At 46.7% G+C, this 12899-nt stretch overlaps 1 protein-coding gene across 2 annotated transcripts in view; it reads left to right on the top strand.

The window, feature by feature from the left end:
- RABEP1 (rabaptin, RAB GTPase binding effector protein 1) overlaps window positions 1–12899 on the top strand; it is a 100056-nt gene that overhangs the window by 65711 nt on the left and 21446 nt on the right. For both annotated transcript variants that reach the window (XM_053212085.1, XM_053212084.1), the window contains 4 exons: window positions 2494–2613; window positions 7400–7535; window positions 10375–10553; window positions 12395–12526. In XM_053212085.1, coding sequence (XP_053068060.1) covers window positions 2494–2613; window positions 7400–7535; window positions 10375–10553; window positions 12395–12526 — 567 coding nt within the window. The remainder of the gene's footprint in view (window positions 1–2493; window positions 2614–7399; window positions 7536–10374; window positions 10554–12394; window positions 12527–12899) is intronic.

The following is a 12899-nucleotide window of genomic DNA, read 5'->3' as shown; positions in this document are numbered from 1 at the left end:
CCTCTTGGCCCAAATTTTCCTTGTTGTTGTTTTAAAGAATAAATCTGATGAGGTGACTAATAAAATGCAACACCCAGGCATAAAAACAATCCTAAGGAAATTCATAGAAGGCAAGTAAGTTCCCTATCTCATTGTTTATCAAAAATGAAAATGTAAATACCGTAATTGCTACAGAACTGTTTCCCTGGAAGATGAAACACACGAGGATGCTGGCTGTTACAGCGTCTGTTCAATAGGACACCGAAGGTATGGCCTTGGCAGTAAAGCAATAGGAGAGAAATAAGTCATAGGATCAACTTTTAATCCATAAAATCTTTATATGCGGATGACACTTTTTTGTTGTTCTGCTTGTTTTTATTTTGCTTCCGGTACAGTTGGCCTATGTGTTGTATCAGTTGCAGGTGTCTGGTACGGCGAGTCAACACTTCCATATGTCACCCAGTGCTCATCATGACAGATGCACTCCTTAATAAATTTTCCTTGTTTTTTGTTTTTTTTTGTTTTTGTATTTTTCTTTCTCGAGACAGCGTGTGTGCAGGTGCGTGTGGGGGAGGGGCAGACAGGGAGAGAGAGAATCTTAAGCAGGCTGCGTCCGTGCCGGTGTGGAGCCTGAGGCAGGGCTCAATTCCATGACCGTGAGATCATGACCTGAGCCGAACTCAAGAGTCAGATGTTCAACCGACTGAGCCTCCCAGGCGCCCCAGAGTTTCCGTGTTTTTAATGACCTTTCTGTCATTTAAAAAAAAAATCATCTTTATAAGTTTTGTTTATAATGATATGCAACACTTAGTTGTGGGGTCATCGTTGTGTCATTAAATAATTCAGTCTATGTTAAATTCTCTGCTTCTTCCCTCCTTTTTTTCCCCCTGCTGTTTTTTATCAGCACAGCAGATCTGTTAACCTAGACAGAAGATAATTTAAGCTCACATGCCTTTTCTAAACAGTACTTAGTTAAAAATAAAATAAATGATTCAATGACTTTTTAAGGACTGGAAAACAAAGTGAATCCCTCTTTTCTGAGAGAGATGTGTCTTGGGGAAAAGCCCCACTCATATTTGGGCATAAATGATATTTTCCCTATTGTGAACAATTGAGGATCAATTTGAGCTCTTTAAGTTTAGGGAATAAGGTTAAATGTCATGTTCACTAAGAAGGGAAAAAGCTAACTTTTTAAGTCTGCCTTTGTGTATATATATATATACACACAGGTGTACACATACATACACACATATACACCTGTATATACACACACACGCATATGCACACACCACACACATGTATGCACACATACGTGTGCACGCACAAACATGTACCTATACACACACCTACATGCATATGCACGCATACATACACAATATACACATATGTGATGTATACAATATATGTATAATAAAAGTTTCTCACCAGTTTACTAATTTTCGGACGTTATTTTTTTTAATCCATGTTTTTGAGAATGAAGGACAGAAAACGATATGATAGTCCTTGTTTGGGTTTGTTTCATTTAGGTATCAAACGTTAAATAATATTTAAACTACTCTTTTAAAATAACTAAGATGGGGGCGCCTGTGTGGCTCAGTAGGTTAAACATCCTACTTCGGCTCAGGTCCTGATCTCACAGCCGGTGAGTTCGAGCCCTGTGTCGGGCTCTGTGCTGACAGCTCAGAGCCTGGAGCCTGCTTCTGATTCTGTGTCTCCCTCTCTCTCTGCCCCTTTCCCACTCATGCTCTGTCTCTCAAAAAATGAATAAATGTTAAAAAAAAAAAAATGTTTATTTACTAAAAAAAATTTTTTTTAACGTTTATTTATTTTTGAGACAGAGAGAGATAGAGCATGAACGGGGGAGGGGCAGAGAGAGAGGGAGACACAGAATCAGAAGCAGGCTCCAGGCTCTGAGCCATCAGCCCAGAGCCCGACGCGGGGCTCGAACTCACGGACTGCGAGATCGTGACCTGAGCTGAAGTAGGACGCTCAACCAACTGAGCCACCCAGGCGCCCCCACCAAAAAAATGTTTTTTTAAATGAAATAACTAAGATGAAAGCTTTTTAATAGCAACATAATTTTGTAACATTTTAGAAAGTATGTGCTGTTTTTTATGTTTATGAACTAATCAGTACTTTCATCCAACCATTTCCAAAGAAAGTATGATGTCCTGAATTTAGTGACTAGAGTTGTAAAAATTAAAGTGTTATGTGTATTTCCTTTTATATATAGGGTATTTTCGAATTTAATGAATTGATTTAAAAAGTCAGGAGTGTCATAGTGAATCCGTTTTCCTACCTACTCCCATTTCTAAGTGGAACACTGGGAAAATTGGGATGATGGCTTGGCCTTCACGGCCCTACGGCACCGGAAAGCACACGTGGTTCAGTTCGACGGGCACTCGTGCGGCGCCTGGTGGCTTACTTGTGTTCAGTCTAACGATGTGCGAGTCAGAGTTTCTCAGAAAAGCAACGCGCCAGTAAGTTGTAGCATTTAATTCTTTTTAACCGTAGGCCCAAGAGGATGCTGAGAAACTTCGATCTGTTGTGATGCCCATGGAGAAGGAGATTGCGGCTCTGAAAGAGAAGCTGACGGAGGCTGAAGACAAGGTTAAAGAGCTGGAGGCCTCAAAGGTTGTGAGATGTTGTAGCCCGTTCTTGCACCCAATGCCCTGACCTGATGCCATGAGCACAGCTAGTCATGGAGGGGAGACCCTGGCATTCAGACTGTGAATCCGAAGAATCTTGGTTTCTTTAAAATCCAAAAAAAAAAAAAAAGAAAGAAAGAAAAAGCTTGGAGATGATTTTGTCTGTATGGATAGTTTAAATAATCACCATAGTGGTGCTCCGTTTTGTTTTGCTTTGGTACACAGTTACTGTTCATTTTCTTGTCAGAATGAGACCTGATCTCATCCGTTTTCTTGTTGAGGAAAATGAATGGGTCCAAGCTGACTTCATTCCCTGAAGCTGGCCCCAGAATTGATGTCTGAGAGATGATGTGGTTAGAGCGTGGCTGGGTTTGCTGGCCATGAAGACACAGCAGAGGGAATGTCGATCATTTTAACAATTAATTGAAAGTAGGAAAGAAAAAATAATTTAAAAAAGGCAGTAAACAGAAGCACAGCATAGGAGTGTGGAAAGGGGAATGTGTCTGTGACCCTAATAAATGTGAACTGATAATCACCTACTGAAAGAGATGGGATTTTTAAAAACGTAAATTTATATTGATTATAATAGATGCACCTAAAATAAAATTATAAGACTGAAAATAATGGGATATTTAAAGATATGTCATATAAATTCTAACCAAGGGAAAGTTGATGTAACAGCTGTGATATGAAACATTTAGGATGTAATAGAAAAAAGAATAGAGAGACCCCATCTAATAATCCATCAGTAGGATCGGACAGTCGTGATTGAATGTTTCTTACACACCTTGAAATATGTGAACTACAAGGGACAATTAAGGGGAAACTAACTTTCACAGTTATAGTAGGAGCTTAGAACTGATTTATAGCAAGTGATCAGGTGGGCAGAAAAAAATATTAGTAGGGATATGGGAGCTTTGAATAACCAGATTAATAATTTAGAGGTAACAGACACACAGAATTCTGTAGCCAGGAAAGGGGGACTGTATCTCCTGTAGTCGTAGAGTGTAGGAGTTAGGAGCTCAGCATTTATTAGCAGGGGGAACCTTTGGGAAATTAAGCTCACTGTTTGGTTTTCTCAACTATAAAATGGAGATACCTCTACTGCATGCCTTGTAAGGCTATTAATAGGATCCTATAGAACACTTAGGACAGTGTGTGAGACAAAGTATTGTTAGTTTCAGGTACGTGATATTTCTCATAATGACACGAAGCGTCAACATGTTTTGAAGGATTGTTATGCAGACTCAAATCTCTGTAATTAAATTATTTACAGTAAAACGGCAGCTAAAATAAAATCTCTGGAAATGGAAAAAAATCATGGAAAAAGGAATTCTAAGATATTTAGAGTGATTTGAATATCTCACTCAAGAAGCTAAAAAACAAACAATGGTACAATGTGAACACTAGGAAATCTATAATATTCGTGAGAGCAGAAATGAGTGAAACAGAAAAGCAGAAGAGAACTTGAGAATGTCAGCATAATGGGAAAAATGGGAAAGCTGGTAAGACAGACCTCCAATAGGACTCATCAAGAAAAAAAAACCATTAGAAATCAGAACGGGGACATAACCACAAATCAGTAGAGACTTGAAAACAAAACATACTCAGAACAGTGTCATACCAACAAATAGGAAATGAAGGAAATTTGGTTAAATGAAAACTTTTTTTTTTTTTTTAAGTTTATTTTGAGAGCAAGAGAGTGGGGGAGAGGCAGAGGGAGGGAGGAGGGAGGGAGGGAGAATCCCATGCAGGGTCTATGCTGGCAGCACAGAGCCTGGTGTGTGGCCCGAATTCAACGAACCGAGATCATGACCAGAGCTGAAACCAAGAGTCAGACGGTTAACCAACTGAGCCACCCAGGCGCCCCGAAAGTAGTAACTGTTAAAGAAAGTGAATTTATAGTCAGATTTAGAGTCAAATCTTCCTTTCTCCTGTTTCCTCTCTGAAAGACGTTCGGGTTTTGCAGGGAAGTTTTTCCAAACCTGGAAAGAGATGATCCTTATATTTTACAAAGTGTGTTAGAGAACAGGAGGAAAGGTCTCCTGCTGATTTTGTGAGACCTTCATGATTTCATTACAAGCACACAGAAAAGTGGTAGGAAGGAAAGGCATTCTAGATCTATCTCACTTAACGTAGAAACAAAAATTCTCAACAGTGTAGTTAAAAAAAAAAAAAAAGACAAACATCTTAACCAAATAGGATATATTCCCAGGAATTTAGGGAGGGTGTATCACCAGAAAACCCACTATTGTTATGCACCACATGAGAAGATTAGAAGGGCAGTGTGTTCTTCTTGGCTTCAGAAAGGCATCTGATAAATTTAAACATCCAGTGACTTGATGAGAACTGTTTATCAAACCATCAGCAAACATTATCATTAATGAGGAGTGTTCAGCAGCCTTACCATTCATGACAGGAACCACGTGAGCTGATTCTGTGCGGATTGTTTTTGTGGCCCTGGATGACACAGCAAGACGAGACGGAGAGATGGGCTTAAGAACGGAATGAAAACAACAAAATTGATTTGGTGGTTTATGTAGAAAACCAGGACGGCGTACAAACACATTGTCAGACCTGACCACAGTTCAAGAACGTTGTCCCAACAAGAGCAACAGACAGAAGTGATAGTGTTCGTGTACCCCAGTAATCTGTCCAACGGGGGGAAGATCCCATTCACGGTAGCAAAAGCAAAACAAAACAAAAACGCCAAAAAAGCCTAACTCTGTGTTACCCGAGAATATATCTAAACAAAAACGGGTAAGATCTTTACGCAATACATTATAATGAAGGTCTGAATACGTGTGTTCCGGAATGAAAAGATAACGTATTATAAGGCGTGTAGTATATCCCCAAATTCATCTATAAACTCAGAACTCCACCCAGATTCCAATAGGGTTTAATAAGCAACATGGTAAGTGGATCCCAGAATTCACGCGGAGAAGTGGCAGATCAGTAGTGTGCCCAGGACAGTTTGGAGGAAGGCAGGGTGGAGACACTTGCCCGGACACGGGACAGCGACCCGGGTGTGAACGTGACAGGGGAGCTGTGTCCCACCCTCAGCAGGTTGTGAGTCCACCACACAAATTGGTCATGTTTACACACTACTGGAACGTGCGAGAAACTCTTGCAGTTTCAGCTGCCATTGTCCGGTTGGAGCCCCAGTTGACAAATACGGGGTCTTTGGGGTCGTCATCGCTTCCCTTCCCTCTGTCACACGCCGATGCTGGTACCATAGGTGTCCCTAGAGGTAGCTTTCCTGACCCCACCCTCCAGCTCTCTCCTAGATTTTTGTGGGTGTCCGTGTGTTTTTTGGCTTTGTTATGTGTTAGGGCAAATGGAATTCAAGGGCATTCACATACTGTGGCACCACTTTCCCAGGGTTCTGCTTAGTAGCTTTCAGAGGTTAGAGATTCATTCATCACAAATCGAGTCAGGCATTTGCGCTAAGAAGTAGTAGCAGGTCGAATTAGTGATTGTATACCGCTGTGTGTCTGCACACCGACTCTCCTTATCACCGGCTGGAGTCCCGCCCTCTCCAGTGACAGGGACACACCTCCCAGCCGTCAGTGCTTTGTCACACCTGCTTCATGTCTTCGGTCGTCTGACCACATCCAGGGAAGCGTCAGGTGGCTGCTTCAACAATCATTTTAGCCTGTGACCAGTACTAACGTGTGGTCAAGTTCACTGGAAACTTGACCGCCAGCATTTTCAAGTTTGAAGAAGTAGGAAGAAGAGAAGCTTGGAAGTGGCCTTGAAAGTGAAGTTGGACGTAACCACGGAAAAAGCTGACACGAGTAGCCAGAACTTAGGATGGGCAGTTTATAAGACAGGCCAAGTGATTCTGTGATCACTCTCTGGGGCAAGACTGCATTTCACTTTGGTCATAACTGTTTCACACATGAGACTGTCTTGGTAATATTTGAGTATTACAGTTAATTGTTAAGCAGGAGTAAGACATGTTTTAAAAGATGTGATTTTAGGGGCACCCGGGTGTCCCAGTTGGTTAAGCATCCTGACTCTTGATTTCAGCTCAGGTCATGATCTCACAGTTTCGTGAGTTCGAGCCCCACGTTGGGCTCTGTGCTGATGGTGCAGAGCCTGCTTGGGATTCTCTGTCTCCGTCTCCCTCTCTCTGCCCCTCCCTGACTCGTGCTCTCTCTCACTCTCTCAAAATAAGTAAACTTTAAAAGATGTGATTTTAAAACATACCCCACACTTGCCTCCAAGTTTGTGTTTATTACAGCATGGGACTATTTTTTCCGTTATGACTTCCTCTTTTTTCCTTCCAATGTGTGTGCCTGTTCGAAATGTGCCCTTTTTATAAGTTTAAGGCATTTGGGATCACCTCACCAGAAATCAAAGAAAAGCAAATTTACAAGAGTGTGGTACTATTTTTATCTTTAGAAATTAACTGCTGTTTTGAAAAGAACCTGCAACAACTCCGTGACTGAGAGTGTGGCAAAATGAGCACATGTACGTGTTGCTCTGGGAGTACACCCTGGAGCTGCCTTTTTGGAAAGCGAGGCACAGGAGTGTCCCATATGGTGTCACTCTGGGGATACAGTTATGAAGAAGACTGTGTGTGTGTGTGTGTGTGTGTGTGTGTGTGTGTTCTCTAATTAAAAATTGTTTAACTTTTTCAATTTATGTAAATACAAACTCCACTTATTTTCAAGGCACGTTCAGATATACATACATATACATCACCGATAGGTCTCAAGTAGAAACTATTGTAGGTTTTACTTTAATAGCATCGCATTCTGTTTCAGGTTAAGGAGCTGAATCACTATCTGGAAGCTGAGAAATCCTGCAGGACTGATCTGGAGATGTACGTAGCCGTCCTGAACACTCAGAAGTCTGTTCTACAGGAAGATGCCGAGAAACTTCGGAAGGAATTGCACGAAGGTAAATACGTATCCTCTGTAGTTTTAGTCTCGGTCTCTGAGAAAACCAGAACAAATCCGAGAGGCCGCACATGAGGGATTCACCGTAAAGCCTTGCAGTCGGTTGGAGTGTTGTCCTGGGAGCCGTGAGGCCTAAAGACTCGCGGCTGTAATGGAACAGCTTCACAAGGCGTGAGGTGTGGGCAGAGAGAAAGGAGGGCCGGGAATTTCTGCTTAAACTGCTTTTGCCCCCAGACCCAACTTGATGGAGGTAGTTCTACCAAAGGGAAAGTGGGGCCGGAGGGCAGGTCGAGGACCGAGGAGCATCTCCGTTTGTGAGGAGTGGTTTTGATTTCACGAGGCTGCTAGCGGGGTTCTGCGGAAATTGACTCTCTTTTCCCCGGCCTGGGGGAGAAGGCTTATCTTTTCCCCATTAAAATAAAGATCCACTTTTGTCTTTAATTCTGCTAGCGAGTCTTAATTGCTGGGGTTCTTAACCTTTGTTGTGTCAAGAACTTCTCTTGGCGGTCTCGTGAGACCCTCTTAGGATCATGTTTTTAGTCCCTAAAATAGTAAATACAGAAGAAACGACTTACTATAAAATGGTGATCAAAATACAAATGACTGCAGACTTAAGATACAGGAACAAGGGTGCTTTTTATTAAGGCGCTAAATAAAAAGTAACTACTGTAATTTTGAAGCACTGAGCTCAGTGATCTTTTAAGATCTGCAGCTGCTGTACAGAGATGTCACATCCGCGGCTTGTGCTGGTGACCGTCATGAGTATTGTCATACTTACTGTGGTTGCTTGCCCACATTTTATAATTAAAGGAAATGATACATTTCACTTAGGAGTTAGTGAAAACGAAGATCCAGCTTTTTTCCTCACCTAAATGCATGGACCCCCTGAAATCTCGTCCATGTTGAGGGCGATACTAGTAACATATTTTAACGGGCAAGGGCAGGACTGTGGGGTCAGAGCCCCACAGTGGGCACTTTTAAGTGTATCAAGTGCCGTGGGAAATACAGCTCTTCCACCAGTAATTTAGGTTTGTGAATGAGTCCGTTCTTTCCCCCGGGAGTGGAAAGCTGAAATTATATAAAGGCCTACGGAATTATCTCACAAAATGTTATGAAAATGACCCAAAGCTTGAGTGAGTCTCTGGCTTTCTGGAAGCATGTTTCATATGTGCTGCTGCCATCGAAAAGACATGCAAACTCTGAAAATGTCCAAAAGAAGTAGGGATTTCCATTTAAACGGTGTGCCCGGCCCTTAATCCCCTTGACACATCTGGAAAAGGATCTGAGAAGTCTCATTAAAACGAGTAAGGGGACGATTTCCATTCTGGAACACTCACACCAAAAATCGTAGGTCAGTGAAAGGAAGGCCGGTAACAGTCGAGCATCCGTGTAACCTGCAGCCTGACTTGGGGACAGTAGCCATGCCACCGAGTTACCGCTGTGGCCGGTCACGGGAGCTGGGCTTGGAGGCGGCAGTGCCACTGGTGAGCTTCTTAAGTTGTAAAGAGAGGTGGGTGTTTGTCAGGTGGCCAGACATGGACTTGATGTCCCAGGCCATTTGCCTGGGTGTGACAAGGCGAAGGAGGAGCTCCGGCCAAGTTAGGACGTGAGGGCAGCAGGGCAAGACGTGATGGGAGAGGCTGACATGCTGACGTGACCTGGGTCGTGGACGCCTTCTGCCCGGGGACTCGGATTCTGGCCTCTGGGCAGGAACGAGCTTCTTTCAGATGTTTTTCTTAAATGACAGCTTTATGGAGACCTAATTCACATGCCATGGTGTTGGCTCTTTTAAAGTCTGTTCTCACAAAGGTGTGGTGTGAGCCGTTACCGCTAATTCCACGACATTCTCACCACTTCGGAAGGGAATTCCGTGCTCGTTCCCAGTCGCTCGCCGTGTCCTCCTCCGCCCCAGCTCCCGGCAGCCGCCAGTCTGCTCTCTGTGCCTACAGATTTGCCTGTCCTGGACTTCTGTCTGAGTGGCATTGGACAGTATGGAGCCTCGTGCTTGGCCTCTCTGTTGGGCTTTAAACTGCGAGTGGTAACATAAGTTGTGCGGTTCAGAAAGTTCAGTTTGCCAGCAGTCCGGAGGACAGGCCGGGAAGCGTACCGGTTGAGCCGTGAGGGCTGGTCCGAGGCAGGTGGCGGAGGCTGGCCGTCACCTGGCACAGTCACAGAGGGCTGTGTTGGGGCGAGACGAGAAAGCGGTACAAGTGTTCTCTCGGGTTTGTGGCTTGAGGGACGGCGATGCCACCCACTCGTTTGTTGGTGCAAGACGGCCGAGGGCCGAGTACCGGCAGGACCAGCCATTACACGGGACCTGTGACTGATCCTGGGCGGTCAGGGCCGGCCCGGGCTCAGGGCGGGTCTCTGGGTGACAGGTGTATCAGCGTGTGTGTAAGGACGCTGGGGAGTGGTTACTGTGCCTTCGGCTTCCGGAGCAGCCGTTCCCACGGCGCGTTCCCGAGCATGCGTGTGCGGTGAGTGGGGTGGGAAGGGACGTCCGGTCATGTGAACTTGGGAGCTCCTCTGAGAAAACACACGCTGGAGAGGCTGAGCTCCAGATCCTGCAGGGAAGGAACCTTCAAAGATTCATTTAACCAGGGTTTCTAGCGCTTCCTGAGCACGGGGGCCCCTCGTCCACGCCACCATTACGGGGGGCTCGGGGAGGGTCTGCTCTGGGAGAGGCGGGACAGCTGCCGTGTGTCCCACGGCCGGTCAGCCCTGGGTCCTCATCCCGACCCCGGCGGGACAGGCCAGCAGCCAGACCCGGTCTGGCAGCCCCGTGCCGCGGGCATGGTCTGCCGTTCAAGTTCGGTGTCTTGGTTGGGGGTCCCCGACAGTGTGCCGGCTCCTGGAACAAGAGCGACAGGAACACAACCAGTTGAAGCACACGTGGCAGAGAGCCAACGACCAGTTTCTGGAGTCCCAGCGCCTGCTGATGAGGGACATGCAGCGCATGGAGGTCGTGCTCACGTCGGAGCAGCTCCGGCGGGTGGAGGCGCTGCGGAGGAGAGACCAGGTGAGCGGCACCCCCGCCCCCCACCCCACGACCGCGGAGTCGGAGCAGCTCCGGCGGGCGGAGGGGCGTGGGTCCGTGGCTTTGGAAATGGCCGCGTCTGGGGCACAGAGCCCATGTAGCCACCACCGTCTTCGGAAAGGTGCGCACTTCTGAGAAGAGCCTTCTGCGCGGCTCTGTCCGGGGCTCCCAGGGCTCCCGGACTAGGTTTGTCTGGGCCGCGTCTCCGTGACATGGCCCTGGCGGCTGCAGCGGAAGGGACCGCATGGGGAGGGAGGTGCGGACCGGCCTGAAAAGGCCAGAGCCTGGTGGGCCGCGCGCCCGAGACCCTCTTTTCTCCTTACCTTTAAAACCTGTTGAGCCGACACGAGCAGTACACAGATACATCTCCTGCCAAAGAAGTTTGTGGCGAAGGCAAAGCGATAAAGTCCGCCGGTCACCTCCCTTCGGGGACGACCGCATGTCATCCGCAGCCGTCGCCTGGGAGGCCGCCTCCCGGGCGTTGCCGTGTTTTAGGGCGTCTTCGGGTTGGCTCGTGTCGCGCAGGCCTGTAGCAGAGGCACTCCACGGCCTCCTCTCCTCACCACGTGGCAGGGCACCTGCTCCCACAGGCAGCCGTCGGCCTCGCTAAGCGCCGCGCCACCCCCCTCCCTGCTCTCTCCACGCGGGTCCTGTCGTCTTTGTTTCTTTTCCATTTCCGGTAGCAGTGCAGCTGGTGCCCGTAGTGTGTTGCGCGTGGGTGCAAATACCTCCCCGGGGAAGCCGCGTGGAAGCTTTCTAGGCATCGTGAGCCGCTTTCAAGTGACCCTGTGTGACTTGGGTTGGGTTTTGGTTTTCAGATGTTCCGTCCTTAAAATGTCTTTTGTTTTAATTCTGACTCATCCTTCTTTTGTGCAGACACAGCCACCCTGAGGATTTAGATTCTAAAGTACAGGTCTAACCATGCCCTCCTGCTGTCCGTTAAGACCGTCTAAATGCTGGAACCGGTCACTTAAGGCCTTTAACTAACATTTACGGAGGGTTTTCCATATGTCAGCGTCGTGCTAAGGTTTTACATGTAAAGCTGCGTGCGGTATGGGTATCGGAACACACACCAGAACTCTCCAGATGAGGTGGGGGCTGATGACAGATCTCTAACTCCCTGCCACCTCTCATTTCCCGAGCTGCGTCTTCTCGGCCCCGGAGATTGTTCGACACTGCCCCGTCTGCCTGCCTTCCCGGGACCCTCGCTTGCTGCTCTCACGCGGTCAGCAGGCTCTTGTCACTGCCGCTTCCAGACCCGGCTGACCTGCTTCTGGCCCCGGTTCTAGCTCCTTCCGATGAGATTGTCCTTTTGTGCCGCAGAACCTCATCCATCCTTGTCTGTGTTGTGATTGTCCCTCCCATGAGGCCATTTGGGGCACTGAGGTAGCCTGTTCATGTTTGTCAAGTGCACTGTCACATGAGCTTCAAGCCTTCCTGTGTGTTCCACGTAAATTTGTACGTGTTTCTGATGGCTGCGTCCTGCCCTCGCGGTCTCTCTCATCACCCAGAGAATTGTTCATGTAAGTTTTCTCTCTTGAAGAAGAGGGGGCGGTTTGTTTCGTGTTTCTTTCACATGGACACTCTTCTTGGAACCTGTGTCCTGGTTTGTCTTCATGACGGGCTTTCCTTCTTTGTGCCTCTAGTATTACAACATTTTGTTCTGACCAGATATCCTTAGATGCGATCCCAAAACAGGCCTCAGTGTCCAGTTTCCTTGTAAGGCTTTGCTCTTTGTTTGTTTTGAGTGGCTAAAGAACCGTATGAATCGTTAGGTGTGGACTGCCTGGGTAACGCATGTATGCATTTTCTGTGACTTTCAGGAGGAAGATGAACAACAGAGATTGAACAAGAGGAAGGACCATAAAAAAGCAGAGGTCGAGGAGGAGGTGAAGGCGCCAGTGGTGTGTGCGTTAGCGCAGGAGGAATCTGCAGCCCAGCTGTCAAACGAGGAGGTATAGTGAGTCTGCCCTCAGGGTCGCTGCGCACGTGGTATGACCACGTGTCGCCTCTCCTGCGTCGGGTGCGTCCTTCACGGGGAGGACGTAGGCAGCTCCTCGCGTGGCATTCGACAAGACGGCAGTGTTTATGTCTGTTTTAGACCCTAGGCGGTGCTCCTGGAGACGCGTGGTGGCTTCTGTCACCATCTCCGAAGTCATTAGACGTTCTCTTTCCCCGTGGTTCCAAAATTAAAACCATAGGAGAAAACTTTTACATGATAAAACTGTAAAATCTTTTCTGATGTGAATATTAAATGTTGCTAATACTTGGAGCTTTCTGTTTAGAAGAGAGCGTGTGAAGTGTTCACACACTGAACTCCCTACAGCA

The sequence above is a fragment of the Acinonyx jubatus genome, chromosome E1, assembly GCF_027475565.1.
Source record: "Acinonyx jubatus isolate Ajub_Pintada_27869175 chromosome E1, VMU_Ajub_asm_v1.0, whole genome shotgun sequence".
Taxonomy (NCBI): Eukaryota; Metazoa; Chordata; class Mammalia; order Carnivora; family Felidae; genus Acinonyx; species Acinonyx jubatus.
This window is presented reverse-complemented; position numbering and strand designations above follow the sequence as displayed.